This window comes from Pholcus phalangioides, unplaced genomic scaffold (assembly GCF_987345545.1).
Source record: "Pholcus phalangioides strain wild (caught in Gottingen) unplaced genomic scaffold, Ppha-v1.0 ptg000021l_1, whole genome shotgun sequence".
Lineage (NCBI taxonomy): Eukaryota > Metazoa > Arthropoda > Arachnida > Araneae > Pholcidae > Pholcus > Pholcus phalangioides.
Genome location: NW_028301614.1, coordinates 4,145,254 through 4,166,776, shown reverse-complemented (window position 1 = coordinate 4,166,776; position 21,523 = coordinate 4,145,254). Strand labels below are relative to the sequence as shown.

The 21,523-nt window shown below is 39.0% G+C and overlaps 1 protein-coding gene across 1 annotated transcript in view; it reads left to right on the top strand.

Annotated features, from left to right (window-relative positions):
* Positions 1-21,523, top strand: part of Smr (nuclear receptor corepressor smrter) — a 120,834-nt gene that overhangs the window by 69,084 nt on the left and 30,227 nt on the right. Inside the window, exons 2-3 of the mRNA XM_089249113.1 lie at positions 9,298-9,619; positions 16,751-16,974. Of these exons, the coding sequence (XP_089105239.1) occupies positions 9,298-9,619; positions 16,751-16,974 (546 nt within the window). The remainder of the gene's footprint in view (positions 1-9,297; positions 9,620-16,750; positions 16,975-21,523) is intronic.

Below are 21,523 nucleotides of genomic sequence, written 5' to 3'. Positions count from 1 at the left end.
GATCAGTGCTCTGAATTCAAAGATCTGTAAATTAGCCACTTGGATTGACATTAAAATTTATTTCTCTAAACCAGAGGTCTTCAACCTTTTTCTAGTCGCGAGCACTGCCTGTACCCATCATCAAAAGAAGAGCACCCTTACGGGAAGTTTGACAAGTTATTAAGTAACATTGATCAACTGCTCGCGAGCACGAAATCGGACACAAGCATCGAGCACTCTGGGTGCTCCGTGGTGTCACGAGCAACGGGTTGAACATTCCTGCTCTAAACATGCTCACTAAACGACTGACACGCAAGCACAAACTTATCTTTTTCTTCATATGCAAATCCCAGGCAATTTGTAGGTCGGAAGACAGCCTGCAAAGGCAAGGAACCGACGAAAACGTTCAATTCTGGTCGGGAACACAAAAGGCGATGAATTTATAACCATTTTTTGTATTCGAAATTCAAAAATATATAAATTTCTAAAATTCAGTACAATTTACAGGCTGCGAGGCGAAGCATTTTTATACCATAACTGAATTTGAAGAGTCGGATGCACCCAGGTTCCCATCACTTCGTGTGTGAACATAGTGCGTCCGTATTTCCGATTCTGGTAACCCGCATCGTCTCCGATTGGTTAAAAACCCGAATTCCAACTTTTTTTAGCTTGAAATTCGGGTTTTAAAACTTCAGTCATTATGCCATGACTGAAGTTTTATCAGTCCGTGCAATGGGTACGATAGTTACGAACTTGTATTTGCTGCGAATGCTAAGAAATTGTGTATTTATGTGTGTTCAGACAGTCCAAAGGCACGACTCGGGAAATTCGCAGAATTGAAGTACCCGTGTCTGTGTTGATTCCCAGGGAAAGAATGGATCTCGTCGAAAAGGTTAACGATCTAAACATGGAATACTAACAGAGGATATCGACAATACTCCTTGTGTATGTTTGGAATGAAACATTTTGTTCCCCGTATGAAATCTCTCACGCGGATGAGATACTTTCCCATCGGAAGAAAAAATTTACGACCCAGAAATTCATCGTTAGGACAATAATAAAAAAGAATTCTCCAACGTTTGTGTTTCTCGTCATGCGAGGTTGTTGGATCCTGGATCATGTCGTACCCCTTTGGGGCATGATTTAATGTCCGCGGGAAAATGTATGCGTAGTTACTGACTGCACGACCGCTTGGCATGATTATTTCTCTTCAAATACGCAATTCAATCCAGCTAATCGCAAATTGTTTTTTATTTTTTTATAGCAGGCATTCAACGAAGACCATTGCGTGCAAATACGTTTTGAAGGCGTACGCTATGCTGATTTCCCAGGATTGGAAATGAAATTCACCAGCTGATCTCCCCCTTAAACTTCTCAGCATCATACGAATGTCTTTCCAAACGATGGGTTTCACTATTTCATGTACTACGGTTGAGCCCGGATATAACAACGTCGCGCGAAAACGTGAAAACATTAGCTCTATCCGATATTCGTTATAACCGATACACGACAAATACTCTAATTTAATGAGAGTAATCCACTAGAAGCAGTGTATCTCAATCTATGGTTCGCAAAGATTGAATAGGTGCTCTAAGGATAGACTTAAAAATTTCATTGAAAATGAAAATTATTCAAGAGTGTCACAAATACTATTTATACTGGCACACATCAATAACCGTCGATATTGACGTGTTCTAGTTCAATGCTTTTAAGTGCTTCGTATTAGATTTTTCTGAGCGCGGCTGAACGACTGAGGCAAGGGAGCTGCGGGTCGCGAAAGTTGGCTGTTAAGTTACTTGCTGATCTTTAGACATTTCAATGGCCCTGAAGTTCACGGTAGTTGAACGAAACTGTCGTATCGAGAAGCAGTGATTTAGACATTTGCAAACTGAAAGAAATGTCGTTGTAGCGGGATTTATCGTTGTAACGAGGTTTCGCCGCACTTCACATTTGCACTTCGTTTGTAATAGAGAATTACGGATTTTATATAACTTTCTCCCATACAAAAAAATTCTACCCCGGCCGAAAACTTCGTTATATCAAATATCCACAAATACGACAATACAGTACAAGCGATATTTTTAACATTTTGGTAATGTAGATTCACTGAGACGGGAAATAATGCGTTATAACGGATACGAAGGATTGTACTTTCGTAGTATTCAATTTCGTTATAAGCGGGCTCGACTGTATTTCCTCTTACGACAAGCCCACTCGTACGTGCATGCTATCAATAGATGGAGGGAAAAAAAATGAAAGAATCCCGTTCTCTCTATATATATAATTTATTGTGTTCTTTATGCTATCATTTTTTTTTTCCTCCTTTCTTATTGTGGAGTAGGAAATTTCAGGTCCATGAATGTAAAAAAAAAACGCCATTTCAACTTCAAAAACCTGTTCATTTTTTCATATTATACGGGAAAGCGGGCAGAGTTGGACAACCGGTTTTACGTAACCTGTATAATGCGAGAGCTTTCAATAAGAGAAGAAAAATGTATTTTTTTTTCCTTTTCAAATCACTTTTGGCCGGAATCATTTCAGCAAAGCCTTCACTTGTTTTCGGTATGCTTGTATCCGGGTATGCTAGAGAACGAGCTAGTTCGTTTTCTTTTTTTTTGCGAATCGAATCCCGTGACCTTGGCCCCGCCATTGGTCGTCGAACCTCCCGTTGGGCCACGCTTGGCTGGGCCTCCTCAGTGTGTGTTGTAATCTGTTTCTTTTTCCTCGTTCAGTTCGATGGGCACTTGGATGTAGGCCTATTAACCATTATCCTCTCTCTGTCTCTACTTTTGTTTTCCACCTCCTTTTGTTCTTGATGGTAGCCTATTGTTTTTGGACTAATTGATGTGCTGAATCAACCTCTATAGTTGGACTTTTTTTCTCATTTTTTTTACTCGAGTTCTGGGTCAGTGAAGAAGATTCTGTTGTTGCTTTCATTTTGATGCTGCATGCGTCGTTCCCCCCCGTCCCGTATATTCGATACACTTGCTTGAGAACTGAACATGACGATCATAATGATAAGCAAATAATTGTGTGTGTGTGTGTATAACAAACGCGAGGTCATATAAGTTCTTCATGGAGCAGTAAAGATTCACTCACCGCTGGTGGAAAGAAAACGCGCTGTGCAAACATAGAAGCTGTCACTAATTAAAGCACCAGGAATTTGAAGTTATTCAAATTTTTACGTGATAACAACTAGTCACAGAACCATTTATATGGACTTTCGTATTTTTTTTTTCTTTTCTTTCGTGACAACATAAGCGCCGTAGCAAATTCAGCCCATTCCTGGAACAATATTTAACGCGCTGCGTTATTTGGGAATCATTCATTGGACTCGTTAAAAATTTGAGAAAAACAAAGGAATATTTGCTATTACAGCACTTTTGACATCTATGAATTGGCTGTTTCTTTTGCATTCACCAGTGTTTCTCGAAGTGTCCGTCGCTGCTCCTTGGAGTGCCGTGCAAGGTTTTTAATTTTTAGGGGGTTTCTTTTTCCAGACGTTCTGTAGTTTCTAATTTATTAGTAATGTGCGTTGCCGCTGTTGTGGTCGAGTGGTCATAGTGACGGGCTCGCGTCGCGAAGTCCCGGGTTCGACCCTCACCGTCGCCACAGTGATGGTCGGTTGAAGTAGGCTTTCTGTGGTTCCCAACTCATGCGAGCCGATATCCCCTTTTAAACAGAGCCTCTCGCTACAGAGAGAAACAAACGGTACAAATGTAATTCAATCATTACACTTCACTTCTGAAATATAGATGGCCGCACTGAAAAATTGGACACAACACTAGATACGCACTCACTGTTAGGTACGCACACTTCCACTTCCGGCACAACTCACTAGGTAGTAAATTGCCCATAGATGGCGATAAACCTGAGTTGTGCTCGGTTTGAAAGAAAGTAATGTACGTTACTTTTGACTAGCGAATGCGTACATGAATAATCAGTTGTTCAGCTAAGAGTTAAGATGTGTTTTAGGTTTGACATATATTTATTTATATTACGAAAGAATAAAGTAAATTTATTTTAAGACGTCTAAATTTTGTAAAATCGTTCGCGGCCCCCTTAACTAATTTACACGGACTCCCGGGAGTCGTGACCTACAGTTTGAGAACCACTGCTCATAACGACAAGTTTTACAACTACCGATTCAAACAGAGAAGTCGACCCTCTACAGATTTCAAACAGTTCATGTGGATTCCAACATGGTTTTGAAACTGTTCAACGGAACCAAATCAAAATTATCCAATATATGTATTGTTATTTTTGTTGCAACGCTAATAAAAAATTATACATTTATAATTACATAAAAAATGTTTAGATTACGCAGAACCCCAGAAGAGCTTTCCAAACACTACTTTGAAAACCTATACTCTGCCTCACGGTTGCAGAGCAGTCTCACATCTATTAATGGACATTCTGGCGGTTTCGAAGAAATCGGACGTTATATTTACCATAACGTGATGAGATTTTTGAGACCAGATTGATCCGGGTTCAAACCCCACCGGCGCCACAGTGGTGATCGGCTAAAGTTGGTTTCCCGTGGTTCCCAACTTCGAGGCGAGCCGATCTCCCCGTTAAAAAGTCTCGTCACAGCAACAGGCCTACAACGCTACAAATATTCAATCATTACACTGCATTCACAATTTGAAGTATAGATGGCAGCACTGAAAAATCAGACACCACTAGGTACACGCTCAGACTATTAGGTCCACATACTTTGTTCCAGACTCTGCCACGAAGATGGGCTGGAAGAGATCTCGGCAACGGGATAAGTGCGGTGGTAGAGACCCTGGCGTTCAGTCATGAGGCGAGATCGCTCTTGAATCTTACACACACTGAAAAAAAAATAAGTTAATCGTACATAAATAAACGTTACATTTTTTATTAAATCTTATCTTTCATAGACATAAGTGAAATCCAATTCATTATCTCTTACTTTTTATGATTTCGAGTTTCATTTTTGAACACCATCATTATATTAATCACATTATTTGCGGTTATTCTATTTCCATCACATAGGGGCGTGTTTTCATTGTATGTTATTTCTCGCCGTAGCCAGTTTTTATTTACGAAAGTTGTTAAAGCGTCGCTCGAAAAGACCTTGTACTCAAATAGTAGTAGAGCGGTTTATTCGCAATTATCGAGACTCGAGCAATTTCGAAACGTTCTCCTTGACACAGAGCTGCTGGAAGTCGCAGGGGCTAGTTCACGGATATTAGGGTCACGTGGCGTTTACGAACATGGAGAGAGAGTTAAAGCTTCAGGGTTGGAAGAAAAAAAAATGTTGCCATTGTCTTTTTAAAAGTTCACATGTAGATTATCGCATGTGTTATTCTGGTCTATTTTCACCCTTTTTCGTAAGACACTTTGGTTTCCCCCCGATTTATTTCGCAAGTTTTTATTTGCTCGTCGGTTTTGTGTCATCATTGCGCCTCGGCGATGATGATGGTGATGTCAGTTGTGGATCATACACTTATGTCCGTGCAAATACAGGCAGAACGAACTTTCTGCGAGATTTCTATATTGTTTTATCTCCAAAAATCTACGATACTCGTTTCTCTTATCGAATATTGAGCAAAGGTCATCATGTGTGCTAGGGAAAAAAAAAATATCTCCGTAGCCGATAAAAAATGGCAGTTTGATGAAATCATCCATTGACTCTTATGCAAATGTTAGCTCTGATAGTGGGTTCGATGCCCGTTTTGACGATGGAAAGCGGAAGTTCGTTAGATTTTTTATTTTATTTTATTTTTTGTTGCGTGTTCCTACAAAGATAGATTCATTTTCAAGATTCTTGGCCAGCGTAACCAGTCATATCGTTGAGTACAAAAGCTGAACCATATTCATAAGTCATTTCAAATTTTATAATTCTGTCGTGACAAATTCCTTGATTACATTGATGATGCTGTTTATTTTCAATATTAACACGATTTTCATAAAACCACCAATATTGTATCATATTATGGGCAGTTGTTTCATACATATTTTCCTGAATTGTAGAAATTTTGAGTAAGTTATAGTAGGATGACTCCCCCATATTCGGGGAAGAAGGGGAGAGACATCGCGCAGAGTATAGCAAGTGGCCTTCGTGTGCATTATGACAAATTAAAATAGTGCTCTGATGTAACATGAATTATTTAAAAGAATGGTTTTGTCTCTTGCATTTACCACAAGCAGAATTGACAATGCACTGAAACCGGACAAGACTGGAGAAGGATGGTACAAACGCGTAAACGTTTTGTCCCCAAAGCTTCACCAGTTTGGTGCAATAATTTAAAAGGTTCCCAGTGACCTTTAAAATCAAGTAAATAAAAAATGATGAAGGAAAGTCAGGAAAACTGTCAAAAATATATTTGGCAAAAGTCGGAAATATGCAAGTGGGCCTACAGTTGGTCCCGCTTAAACGGATATCAACGGTTCTAGATCACAATATCTGATTTAGCGGGTATTCGATATTCCGGAAACTAATCGATTGCTCTTTAACACCGTTTGTATATTACTAGGATCACCGATTTGGGTGTTATTGATGAGCGGCTTAGGTTTTCTGAACATTGTTAAGCGGTGGTGAAAAGATCGAATCGAGTGCTCGGTTTCATCCTTAAAAAGGTCTCTATAAAGGTATTATTTCCTAAAGTCATTCTTCCGCTTTTCCGGAGCCTAGTTCGTCCTGGACTGGGATATGCCGTCAGGTTTTGGAGACCATGCCTACAGAGGCACATTGACTTGGTCGAGGGGGTGCAGAGAAGAGAGCCACGCGTGCTCTTGATGGCACACGGGTTACATGGGATGAACGCAGGAGTCCGGGGAGGGGGTATGATTGAAGGTTCAAAATTTTCATGAGTTATTAATGCATCGTCAATTAACTGCTTCGACAAGGGGGACAACTCTATTTTGTGGTGTCGCAGGGAGTTTTCTTCTAATAGGGTTGTGAATAGATGGAATAGCTTACCTCTGGGAGTCGTGAATTCTAACGCTACTGACACGTTTTAAAAGAAATACGATAAGCATATTGGGAAAAATAGAGAAGCTATCCATACTTAGATGAGGCAACCATAATTTTTTATGGGCAGTATATTTACATTTTATCATAATTATTGGTTTTTTATTGCTCTTATTGGGTTGCTGTATTTTTTATATAGTTAAGACATGTATTTCCCTCTCCTCGACATCTATATTTTTTATGGGTATATTTTTTCAGCTACCTCGTTGGGCATTATTTTGTCTGTTGTGGCCTTTGACCCCTCAACAGCACCCAATATGCAAATACAGTGTTAATAAAAGCTTCTGGAATAAATCGGGCATCGAAAAAAAGAAAGAAAATTACATTGAGTTACAATGATGCTAATATCTAAGATTTTTACTTTTCATTACGAAAGTTACCGTTAATGAAAGTCCATGGGCTCGACACAAAAATCAGCGGGACTGACTGTAAACCAACTCGAAAAACATTTGGAAGGTTGAAATTTTGAATTATATTTCTCTCTTCAGAAGTTTTGATCAGGGAAGGGATCAAGATTTTGTTGAAACCCTGTTTAGTCATAGTACCTATTTGCTCTGAACTTCTTGTTTGCCGCTATCCGGCATTGCCATATCATAATTTAGCATCGATTCCTGCCCGGGAAAGGGCATCTAACGACTTTAAAATAGCTTGTAAAAGCTTGTAAATCTACGAAAAGACTGCATACACATGTTGAAGCAGGTTGGTCCTGGTAATATATTATCAGACGTAAAAAATACCATTAATCAAATTACTGAACCAGTGGCCTTATCTTCATCCACGTGCTAGTTGCGGTAGTACTGAGCACACACCCACAACAGGAGTATTTCATTTCAAAGATCTCGTAGCTATTTCCTTAATAAGATGATGATGCAAGAGGTTAATTGTTAAAAATTGACACTTCTGTTTAAAAATACCTTTTTAAAATTTTAACTTTTTTTTTACCAGTAACATCCGAGAAAGTTTATATATCAGTTTTTTTCATTAGAAAAAAAGAATTTTCTTTAATATATCTCAAACTCAGAAAACGTATCTGAACCATAAAAAAAATATTTTTTCTGATAGAGGGCGCGCATGAATTCCTAACCTATTATCGATCGATGATGACGATGCATCGATCAATCTCGTAGAATTTTGCTGTCCCAAGCATTTCGTCATGATCAGCAGAATTTTGTTTCGGTGTCGACTTTGCTCTTTCCACCCCTCTTTCCATTCAACCATCCCCAGACTGATTCAACCTTTTTTTTTTTTTTTGCTCTTCCTATTTTGATTCCACGGGAAAAATATTTGAAGAGGCGGAGGGAGAGTGTGTGAAAGCTCTGACATGTGTCGATGGTGACGTCAGCAAGTTGAAAATAAGCTGTCAGTTATTAGTCACAGATTTTGTTGACGTTCAGAAGATTTACATCCAAAATACGGTTCAATACTTTCAGTATGACTACTTCCGGGATTTTCGGTGACAAAAATAGATTTCTCAAATCGAAAAATACACGTAAATATGTTTGTTTGCGGGTAACAATTTTGACCGGTTTATGGTATCTGATGGCAGCAGCGACATAATTTATATTGTTGTCACCGGTCGTTAAAAAGTTACGTACGTGAAGTTTTTAAAAATTTTAGATTGCATCGATATCAGTTAATGAAATCGCGGGAAACTTCGTGGTGACAAAAATTTGCCTATATACATTTCTATTACTGAAAACATCAAAATGCAATCAGGATACGAAATAGGTGTATTCATGAGTATCCAAAAAAGCCACTAAACGTGACTAATGTCAACGTATGGCAGTGGTTCTCAAAGTGTGCTTTGCGACTCCTTTGGGGGGGGGGGTGCATCGCTGCATGCTGGCAATATTCACGTGCTCCTGTTCTCAGTGCTTTGATGTGGTTCTTTCATGGATTTAGATTGTAGAATATCTAATAGAATACACACACACACACATATACTCTGGGTAGCCGCGGAGTAACTAAGACTAGGGCAAGGGAACCATGGGCCACTAAAGTTTCAGAAACACTGACGTATGGGAATCATTGGAGCTCGTGACTAGAACATTGTTTTAGCGAAGTCGACAGAGCTAATGTTTGTGTTGTTAGTGTCGAAATAAATAACTAGTTTTTAGTTTAAATAAAAGGATTCGCACTCGAATGATACTGCTAAAATCACCGGGAAAGTTGATGATCACGCGAAATAGTGAACAGGAATAATCGTCGAATCACGTGGTTGTCATAACATGTGAATTGTTATTTTACTCGTTTGAATCGATGCTTATTAGCTTTGCTGATATGTAGATATTCATGCGTATTTTTTTTTTCTTCCTCAGGTCTCAACATGAAGCCAGTGCCCAGTACAAAAGGCCGCCATTTCCGCAGCTGCCCGGAGGAAGCAGTAGCCACACTAGTAGCCCCGCGCTTGCGGGGCTGAGTCGTGGGTATCCTTATCCTACGGAACCCCCGGTGGTTGTGAGGAGCACCAGTAGTATCGTGACCCCCGCAGCAACGTACCCGACGTCCGTGGCCGCGGCCGTCGTAGCTGCCAGTACGAACTCTTCCTCACTCATGCCTCCACATCACCACCCGACCAGTCAGGGAGGGACCAATTCCATATACGCTGCCAACCACATGTACAGGGACGCTCATTTTCAGGTGAGTTACTTTACTGTCATCGAAATAATATTCGTGGCAACTATAGCTTTCTTTTGACCCATTTCTGACCACTCTTACAAATTGTGCAAATTTTTTATGTGATGACTGACTACTTAAATAACATATTTTCGAAGTTTCAAAAAATTGGACATCAGTTTAGCGTGTTTTTCCTTCCATTTAATTAAATTTCCAATAATTAACTTTCTAATTAATGTAAGTTAATTACTTTAGTTTAATCAAAATAATTAATATAATTCTGGGAAACCTCATGTACTATCTGACGAAAAAAATTTGACTAAATATTTTTTCCTATTTTTGAAACATTTAGTTCATGAAAAATAAAAGTTAACATAGGAAATCGGAATAAAATTTCTGAAAATTTCATTTTTGAAAAATCATAAAAAAATCAAATTTCATTATAAACCAGTTTTAAAAAAATTTGACACTCATTAGGCGTTTTAATTCCCAAAAATGTTCATTTCGTAGAAAAAATTTGAATGAAAAGTATTTGAATTTTTTTGAAGATTTAAGAAGTATATATTATAAGTGAGGTCTCAAAATTAGCTTATATAGCAGTTGTAGACATGCATAAAAAATTATTATGCGATTTTCGCGGACACAATAAGCTTATGCAGCATTACAGTAGTTTTTGCTTTTTGTATCTTCTGAGGAATTTTGAAAATTTATTAGAGTACATAATATACCGAACATGCATAAATTTTTGCTTAATTTAATAGATTTCGCTGGTATAATTTGGGTTTATGCTAATAGTTTTCATTCAAAGTTGTCAGCACTTGTACAATTAATTTGAAGAAAGGCAATTGTGTGATGTTCGTAAATTTTATTTGTCATCAATCATCATGCTTTTGCAGTCTTTCAACGGGTAGAAACTTGATGCTTTTAAAATTGTGCAGATTTCGACTTTTACCGATCACAACAGTTGTTCGTTTATCACTGCCATCTACCAGGTGATCCAAAAGCATCAGAAAAATCAGACGTACAATGATTTGAAAAAACAAGGACGATGTGCAGTTTTCACAGAAATAGAGGAAAGAGGATTTTTCAAGAAATGAGAAAGGGGGAATAACAAGTTCTTTTCGTCAAAATAAAGTGGTTTTATTTGGTACTAACGCTTTCGAGACATCTACCACAGGCGCGGATCCAAAGTGTGTTGGAGAAGGACAAAACTAGTGGGAGCAAAGGGTGTACGGTGAAAAAATGCTCCGTATTTTACGGGAAAAACCCATCATTTTTCATTGTATTTCTGGATCTTGAAAGCTGTATATTCTGGATTGGGGCGGGGGGGCTATCAGTAGCGAATGCAACTGTTTCGACTAAATACAGTCGAATCCCGTTATTACGAACTCCAAGAGACCGGAGAAATCACTTCGTTATAAAGGAATTCCAGGTTTTAGCATTGTTCCTATGGAAACTTATCTGGGGGATTGGAAAAGTGTTTGCTAAAGCGAGATTTTCGCTATGACGGTATTCGTTAAAACGGGATTCGACTGTATATATATTTTGTTATTAAAATAATTCCTATGACTTTTTGTGCTAGAATATATCAAGGTATCACCAGAATATATAATACATGTTACGCAAATAAAACAGTTTTTTTTACGAGGTTTTTGATTTGCGTATGCTATATCCGAATTAATATATGGGTTAAGAGAGTGTTGTAGATATTTTATATCCACAGTGTATGTTTTAAGTGTGTAATAACGGGTAAAAATATATAGAAGTGAATGGGCCAAAAATCGGAGATCCGTGTGTATGTATAGTCGAATACCGTTATCGCTAAAATATCGTTTTAACGAACACTTTTCTAATCCCCCAGATACGTTTAAATAGGTACAATGTAAAAAAACGTTCCTTTATAACGAAATTTCGATATAACGAAGTGATTTCTCCGGTCTTTTGGAGTTCGTTATATTGGTATTCGAGTATACATATATAAGTATTTTTTTCACTTTTTATACAACGATCCCCCGATATAACGATGGGGGATTCGTTATAACGAATGTCGACTGTATAATAACATACACATATCCAATTGACAAAAATCGCATTTGTTGTAGGTTTAATGAATAGTGGCGGTTTCTATAATGTTCAAACCTCACATTAAAATTATCATTTTTAATTGTAATCAGATGTATGAGAAGAAAGTAGTACTGACAATTAAATGGCAATTTGCGATTTGACTGCATGATATTCACCTAGTTCTCCAGTGTATGTCCCAGTTTTAATTTTAAAAATGATGGGTTTCTGTTTTCTCAGCAGCTTGAAATTGTCATCAAGGCACCTGTTTACGTGCTCATTTGCGTGGGCGTATGCGTCTTGAGAACTGGTCTGATGGGTGGACTCCACTCAGCTCCTTCGCATCTCGTGTATGTGTACGTACATTTGCGTCATCACGGTTTTGTATGAAGGTTCTGGAAATAACTTTTCCCCCTCCTCTTATCCACATAAAATTTTTTGCTTTATTCGTTTTGGACAGTTGTCTGTTATGATAGATGCTACATAGCACCTACAATAGTTTGTTCCGAAATCTAAAGAAATTTCGTGATATATTGCGAGAAAAAGAATTTTGTATTGACAAGGTGACTTATCCACGAATTCGTTGCTGTTGACGTCACTCTTTTCCCCATTGGTAAACGTCCCCCCTCCCCCTGGAAATTGCATTTTTGAGGAAGCATTCACCCAGCAACCAATCACTTTGCGACTGTGGTATTATTACACATGATGGATGTATGTGAATTTCTAGAAGGCATGTTATTCTGAAGCATGCCAAGCTCAGCAGTGTCCCTCTCTATGTATGAAGAAAAACTAATTATTAACAAGGCATTTTTTTTGTGAATATTGATGTACAAGGCTATAAACGGGTGTTTCCTCAAAGTATGCGCTTCGGCTCTTGAGAGCATCGCCGTGAGCTGCCTGTTGGTGCTTTCAAAGCTGCTCTTTTTTCGACTATTCCTGGGACCGCGGATAGAAGTTGCCAAGGACGCAGTATCTAACTAAAGTGCAAGGACTACTGTCGCAGACGGGGGCCCCCGGAAAAGACGATCCCCACCTTCTGGAATATTGTAAAATGGCATTTACTCATGTAATCTCAAACATATTGTCTCCCCCCGTTGTCTATTCTCTCAAATAAATTTCTGGCTACGACCCTGATAATATTTGTTGCAGTTTTCGTTTAATTTTTAACAAATGGTATGTGCTGAATAGAATCCGAAAAAGTCACCAGAGTAGGTCTTCAATCGTTCACGCCAGTATACAATGCACGTTACCAAAGAGTTCGGCGGGCCATAAGTTAAAGACCCCTGCACTAGAGGCTAAATGGAGCTAGAGTATGCATTTACTCGCACTGCAGAAAAATATTTCAATTGATGAGTTTCTGCCACAGTGTTTCTCAACCCTTTTCGGCCCATCGGGGGCCCCCTTTCAACAATATTTTCTTTTCGTGGCTCCGTCTTTCAGGGCCTCCTATTCTCATCCCAGATCGAGATCCTTTCCACTTATCGAATTTAATAAAAACTAAGTTCATAATGAGCAAAATTTTTTTTAATAAGATCGATCTCTGGAGCCCTGGGTCAGCACGGAGTCAGAAGGTTGGTTGCCAGTGATCATCCCTCCCAAGAGCAAGAATGAAATGCGAGAAATTTGTCTGTGTAAAATATGGGACGATCTACAATGAACCTACAATTGACCCTCCCGACACATCACTCTGGGTACATGCTGCCATAGGCCAGGAGTTCAGTGAACTTCCTTCTTGTGAAGTGGTTTTTGCAAGGCCGTCTGAATATCACGAGTGCCCGGGTTAATTGATGTTCCGGGGCCCCCATACTTGACTGTAAATAACAGCTTACATGTTTACATACTCCCAAGTGTGATGTTTGGTCCTTATTTATCCATTCCTTTACATTCGAAAATCATTGTACTAGATCTCATGTTGTAGGCCCTCTATGGATATGAGGCCATGTGGGTCCGTGGGGGTTAAGATTTCCCTGGTTCTACGGACAGCTAGCTATGATGGATTCTGGTAAGTAGTAACATTTTCTCCCACCCTATCTCTGTTGAAAGCTTTAATTCTTCACAGCTCTCTGTGGATCCCCTTCACCACTTGTCATGGCACCCCTTTGATCTGATTTTTTACCCGCGCGGGTGTGTATGTGTGTGCCCCCAATGGAATATGTAGAACCGCCAGGTTTAATACCACCGTTCTATCACATTTTGAAGTTCTACGACATTTGTTTCAGAACCTCCTTGTTTAAGGCCAAATATCTGTACATACCGTCCTCAATCTTGACCTTTCGTTGACGATCGATAGTCAGTGCAAACTATAGGGCTCGTTATTTTTAAAATCATTCAATTGCCGGAGAACGTCGAGACCCAGTCAGCAACTATACGCTCGGTACCCGATTCGTATATCTGTAGAAATACATACGCTCATATCTTGAGCGGGATTTAGCCAGAACGTCTCGAGCGGGTTCCTTCTCAGTCGTAGGGATTCCTATGAGGGATCCGAATTGGAATTCCAAGAAAGATAGGAGGGGAAGAAGGGAATTCACGAAAGAAAACCAGGTCATGGGCTTGAGTGCCTGTGATGTAAAAGAAATCTCACGGAAAAAGAGAGGAAGAAAAAAAAAAAAACGGGAAGTCATTCTCTGGGAGGAAAAGGTTTTTCAGCTGCTTTTTTGTTTCTTATTTCTTTTGAAAAAAAGATCAGGCAGGCATGAGGAGGAGATGAACGTGCATCAATCTCTACTGCCATCTGACCCCTTTTTTCCCTAAGTCCTCTACTGCTATAGAAAGCAAGGAATGGAGCATGTGCAGAGAGAGAGAGAGAGAAAAAAAATAAAAGTCATTTGGAGTTCAGGGCCCCGCCCTTCTGGGGGGCTCCCTCTACATTATTTATGTGTGTTGTTGCATAAAAAAAAGCTGGGTGGATAAGATCATGGTAAAGAAAGCTATTATTCCCTTCTCTACCAGCCATTCTCATATTATTTAGGGTCATGGCTAAACTTTTTTTTTTTTGGCTTTCTAAATAGTATCAAGCTGAGATCGAGGAATGGGTTGATTGTGGTACTACTGGTTTTTAAAGTAGCCCTTGCATTGCTGCAGCAAGTAGTTATGTAATTGTTCTTGTTTCCTTCCCCCCTCCCCCAGATGAATATCATATAATGTGCCAGAGATCCATTTACTTGGCACCAACGTCGGGGTGGGGGGGGGGGGAAAGAGAAATAATTAAAAAAATACTAGCAGACATTTAAATGTAGATGTTTTTCAACCCTCCTCTTCGTGGGGTTATTAGTGTGCCGAACCACCTTGAGACGTTTATTAATGAGACCGAGCGACCAACCACATGGGAAATGTCTTGAGCGGGAAAACGTGTTGACTAAATTAAACTCATGGGTAGTGATGTAGAAGAGGGAAAATAAACTGCCTCCTCTTTTGATGAGAGAAAACTGTTTCAATTACTTCTTGAGAATTAACATTTGTGTAACATTTGCATTTTTCTTCTCCCATCATGTGTTTTTTTAAGAGATACGATTGCTTATCGGCTCTTGTTCTGAACATACCTTTCATTTGAATCACTATTCGCAGTTTTGAGTAATAAGTCAATAAACGAATGTTCGCAATATGAGCTACAATATTGCGCTATCGTACCCGCAAACGAAAGAATGCGCTCTTCCTTCGTTTGCAGTTGGTTCATTGATTGATTTAATAGTCGAACTCTTTTGAAATAGGCATTGATACAAAATCAATCCTCCGTTTCAGGCACATTTCAAACAAATAGTAGTTCTATTCGACGGATGTTCTGATTCGTGTTCTTTTTCCCTTTGAATAAGTTGCACCTCTATTTCGAGGTTTTTTTTAATAGTTGCAAATGTTTGATGTAGGAGCACTTTTCTAACTCGGCAAGCATCTAATCTGTAATCAAGTTCATTTCACACATTTTGCAGTTTTACACTGCCAATGGTTCTTGTATCTTAAAATTTCAACCTCATTTTTTATAAGATGTTTGTCTCTTGAATGTCATTGTAATTGTGTTTGACTGTGGTGAATGCCATGAAATCCATCTCCCATAATTCAATGCAAAACGAAGTAAATTTACTCGAAGTTTTTTTTACGGGGCGGGGAGGGGGACCAGTACGCACACAAAAACGGTAAAAAAAAGTCGATTTTCCCGAAAAAAAAATTTAACCACAAGGACAAGGGTAAAGTTTTCAATAACTGTACTTCAGTATGGTTTCCTTTCCTTTTGGTATGAGCTCCATGTACTTATCTCCCCCCCCCCCACTTATACAGTACCCCCTGTCCTTTGAATAATAGGTACCTGTATCATACCTGACAGCTGGTTTTTCTAGGGCAAGGTAGGGCTCTTCCAGAAGGGTCGGAAACAACAATGAAACGGTTCAAGGTGCTTCTGATGCCAGTTGGCAATAGGGAGGGGATACCTACCTATTATGAGCTGTGGGGAGAGGGGGGGGGGTGTTCAACTGCTGGTGCAACCCAAAACAGTTTTGGAAGTGCATTCACATCATCTGTACAATTTATTATAGTTTAAGAAATTCGTTCCGTACCCGGAAAAGTGGTACGGAAGAATTATATGAAGTGTTATCAAGCGTTGTGTGTGCTGTGGCCTTTTTTTTTCTAACCCTGGCTAGGCTCTATCACCACAAAGACACTTTACTACTATGATCTGGCAGATAAATTTGTAACTGTGATAATGAAGTGTTTCGAAAATGAAACAATAGTTAGTTATTAAATTAATTTCGTCACTAGAAATAAAAAGTTTGTTAATCAAGAAATCTGATGTTGGAACCGATAGTTCAAATAATGAGCACAAATTTAATTTTTTCACTGTACTTTACCTTGTCGCGGGCCGCACAAAATCACTTCAGGGGCCAGCTGTTGGCCACCCTTGTTTTACTTCCATCTCATAATACTACACAAGGCACGGACTTAATTCAAGTGGCATATATTTTTTTCCAAGTTATTTTGATACATGCTTCAACATGTTTAGTTTGATCATCCGTTTATTTCAGGGATATTTTTTTCCTGCTCCTTTATGGGACTTATTGAAAAGTTTTGTTTATTAAATTGCACCGTTGTTTTTGTTATCTTAAGGTTGACAGCCGATCGCATCAGACGACGGACATCCATTCCCTTGACCGGTATGCCGAACAGAGGCACCACCACCACCATCATCATCAACAGCAGCAGCATCAACAACAACAACAACAGCAGCAGCAGCATCAACATCATGCCAGGCGGAGGCCAACCCTCAAGCCCACTCCAGAGTGGCCCACCACTAGCATCGAGAGGGAAAGAGCCAGTATGGAGCGAGAAAGGTAATGGCATCAATGTGTTTTGTGTATGTGAATTTCCGGCTTCCTGTCAGTATACAGTATCGTGGCAACTATATATAGACTTATGAGACAATTGGGGGAGGGGGGAAAGTTAAATAACATAACTATATATTCACATCAAGATGCTTTCATTTCTTTGCACCAGACAGTTGGTCTGTGAAGTTGAAATACCTTCTCAACAACATGATTGTTTTCCAGGACAATGCTTGAACAGGGTCATTTCTATAATGTGATTTTGCCGGCCCCTTGATAATTTTGTGTAAATGTTTCTTGTCCCCTCCTAAAATATGCAGTCCAGGGCACGATGCTACCCGATCTCCCCGTTTAAAAGTCTCACCGCAGAGAGCAACAGGTCTACAACGGTATAATTATTCATTCATTACACTTCATTCACTATGAGTTGAGAAAAAACTCAGAATTAAAAAAAAATTTATTGCAGATGGCAGCACTACACATAACAAGCATTACACAGAAAAAAAAACTTCACGGAAGGTTCACTATACGTACACACATTCCAATATGTACCAATTCGTTAGAAGTTTCACAGAGGAATATGGACGAGGTGCATGTCTGGTTTAGTAGTAGTCCAGGGCACGAGGTTCCCCCCCCCTCTCCCGCTAGTTCCAGCCCTGCCCCTGAAAGATTTATTTTAGCTCTTAAACGACCCTTTACCAGGCCGTATGGAAGCTAAACAACTTCTTTTCCAAGGTCGCTTAAAAGCCGAATGATTCTTAAGGTTGAAGAGTGTTTCTATGCTGGTTTTTCAAAACCAAATGAGCACCGTCCGTATTAGGAGGAGCCTGATGGTTTATTGAGGACCTGAATTATTTCTCCGAAAACCAAATAGGGATTTAAAAAAACTCGCAGGATCGGCATTTGGATCGGTGCGCTTTTTTGGGGGTGGGGTGGCGGCAATCACAAGGAATCTCTTCCACAGAAATTTAGAGTTATCAAACCTCAAAAATAGTTTCAAATGAACAGAAACTGGGCTTAATAACTCAAAACTGCTGTGAAATTCCTTTATATTATAAAGCAAATATGCACAGCTTTTTCAATCCATAAGCCAAATATGCGGTGATTCTGCCGCTCGCGGGCCAGAAACTTGTAAATATAAGGTAACCTTATGACCCGTATTTTACGGGGCATTCCGTAATTTTAGTCGCTCCAACTTACGCTTGTGAAATTTTTTTTAGCTGCGTTTGGCAACTTTACTTGCCTGTGAGAAAAAAAAAAAAAAAAAAAAAAAAAAAAATTGCGATAATCGGCAATATCCGTAAGGTCCCCTATTTTTTTACGAAGGAAATATGGTCACAGCTAGTGTTAATACAAAACAGGTAATTTTCCACGGAAACTTATTTCGCCCGCTGACTGGATGGAACTTACTATTGCGCTGGCAGTTGTGCATCCCTGTTAATTTTCTTTCACTATTTTAGTTTTTATTACAAAAATATTTGTTGTTTTTGATCTTTGGAAAGGACATGGGTCCTCTTCGCCCATCCGTATGTACGCCTCCGGGTTCACTTCGGAAATCTAGGTCCTGGGCATTCACTTTATATTATTGATAGGGTGACCATACGTCCCGTATTTCCCGGGACAGTCCCGGTTTTCTTCCTTTTTCTAGCTGTCCCGTCTTTTAAGCAAAAGTGTCCCAGTTTTCCCCGTTTTTTGCATGACTCCTACTCGGATTTTTATTCTTTATTGAAGTCAAAGATCGAAAATATTTTTGAACTCATAAATAATATTATGATTACAACTACAAATAACAACATTAATCTCCCACATTTGCCTTGGTAAACGTCTTATTTTGTGGAATCCACTGAAATTTGCAGTGTTGCCCGCCATTGCGATTTTTCTGTAAGTTCAGCAATATTTGGCAACACTTTTAGCGTCGTTCTTGGCAATAATTGGCGATGTCCCGTATTTCCCTCGAGGAAATATGGCCACCTTAATTATTGAGATTTCTCCAGTGGGTCCTGAGTTTGTGCACTGGTTATTATTTTTTTGTTCATGTTGGCATCATACCGAGAAGAACACGGTCAAAGCCGTCTTGAACATTCTAAATCCCGTGGGTAAACAGTTTGTGTGGTCATTCCTTCATAGGATTAGCCTTTCTATTTCATTTTTTTCATAATTAATAAAAAAAAAAAAACTTTCGCCAAGCTAAATCATGGAAAGAGTTGAAATTGGCGAGGTTTTGTTCAATTATATGGAACTGCAAAGGTTGTATTGTCTTTTTATTCCCAAAAGTAAAGGTCCATCTTAGTATCCTATCCACTCTTTTTGCTGTGGGGGGGGGGGGGGGTCATAGCTGTTGCTCTGTTAACAAAAGCGGAGATAAGTGAGTAGCCTGTGAAATGTCAAGTATAGTATTTAAATTATAATCCATGCTGAGTTTTAATAAGTTTTCTGTCGACTCTGTGATATTGATGCGAATATTAAGATTCTGAAAGCTGGGTTGTGTCAAGTTTGGCAATTTTAAATTTTGCCAAGGTTTTTGCCCGTTGGCAACCTAGAATTTTTTTGCTTGTCAAACATCATTAACAATCACGATAGCAGACAAAATATAAATGAAATTCTGTTTTTCGGCAAGTGAGAACATTGCGAGGAGGAATTCTAAAGCCAATGAAGAAAGAAAGCATTGGCCGGGCAGGTTTTGCCGAGCCATTATATTGCCGCTGTGGTGGTCAAGTTGTTGTAATTACAGACTTGCAATGTGAGGTCCTGGGTTTGAACCCCACTGGCACCACAGTGGTGGACAGCTGATGAACTAAGTTGGTTTTCTGTGGTTCCTAACTTTGAGGCGCGAATGGGAACCGATATCGCAATTAAAAAGTTTTGCCATAGAGAGCATCAGGCCTTGTACAAACGGTACAAATAATCATTGCACTTTTGAAATATAGATGGCAGCACTGCAAAATCAGACAACACTAGATACGCACTTAGATTGTTAGGTACACACTCTTACTTCCGGCACAATTCACTAGGTAATAAACCCATGGCAATAGATTTCAGTTATGCTCAGTTTGAAAGAAAGACCCATTACATTTGAATTTTGTGTTCCTATTCCGGCAACTCAACTCCAACCGAATTCTTGATTGTGATCGCTGTTTGAAACCTTGTTAGTGCACATTTTGGGCAAAAAAAACTTAATTTCTTTTGCAGATATTGTCCCGACTTCTGTCGAAAACCTGAAAATTTTTTCCATCTCACTGAAGAATGCTCATCCATGAAAAAAATTAAAAGGTCACGAGCAAAGGATGCATGATAACAATCAGAGCTTCCACCTGTTTCATCAATAAATTTCAATGATGAACACAGAGCAGTGTGTTAGCAGCTTTAAGATGCTGATGACAATTGGAAATGAAAATAGCGCTAAAATATATAATAGTGCATTAGCTTGAAAAACATTGTTGTCATTAAAAAATTTTGAAAGAGCTACACTGCCAAGGTAATCAGTTGGCAACAAGAAAAATTATTGCAAAATTTGATATGACCCTGCTTATGGAATCTTAGCCAATATTTAGAAAGTGTAACATTGCTGCTATGAATAATCTCAACGTTATATGTTAAATCATTGTGCTCTGAAATTCATATGACAATAGTCAAATGATACGGATGGATGGAATATATTAACACTGAAAAGTGCACTAGGACCAAAGAGTAAAATCATTTTACAGTCGATTATTGTTATAAAGCAGGTGTTTCCAATCATTCACACCATTCTGGCCACATTGTATATTTTAATGAAGCCTGCAGGCACTCTGTTATACTGTTATAAAAGAGCTTGCCATACATTGAAGACCACTGTTATAGAGTATCTTTATACAGGTGTCCCTCACTGCACGATTAATTGGTTCGGCAAAATAGTCGTGCAGGACAAAATCATGTAAAGTGAGTTCAGGGCTCCCACTTGTCGTACCTTTACTACTTTAAGGTGAAATGTCCTACTTTCTAGGTTTTGTCCAACTTTCTAGTTTTTGGTAACTTCTGCTGAATGTGAGGGTTCTATCAAAAATGACTGAAGAGCTAGATATGTAAATTTCGCTATGATGTATAATAATGGGTGTGTCAGATTAAATGTTTCAGCTTTCTCCAAGCCCAAAGTAAAGACATGCACCACAATTTAACTTTATGTGGCAGGGCTGGACAAACTGCAAAAATATATCTTGGTGCCAAAAATATTTTTACCCGAAGAGAAAGGCCCACAATAATGCTTCTTTTGACTTTTTCAAGACACTGTGACATACCCCCCCCCCCCCCCCCCCCCCCATGTTGGCAGGTATGCTGCTATAAATTCCAAACCTTTCGTGCTGCTCTCTGCCCACAGTTTAGTAACTTCACAACAAAAATTTTTTAGGTGCTAATACCAATTTTTTAGTCACAATGGCAACCATAAAGCAAGGCCTGACAAAGTCCTGCTTTGTGGTCGTACATTTACTTCTATATTCATTTGGTTTACTCTAGATATATAATCCTCAAATGTGTGCATGAAATTGAATGTATTGATCAGATGGATATGATAAGCAATGGA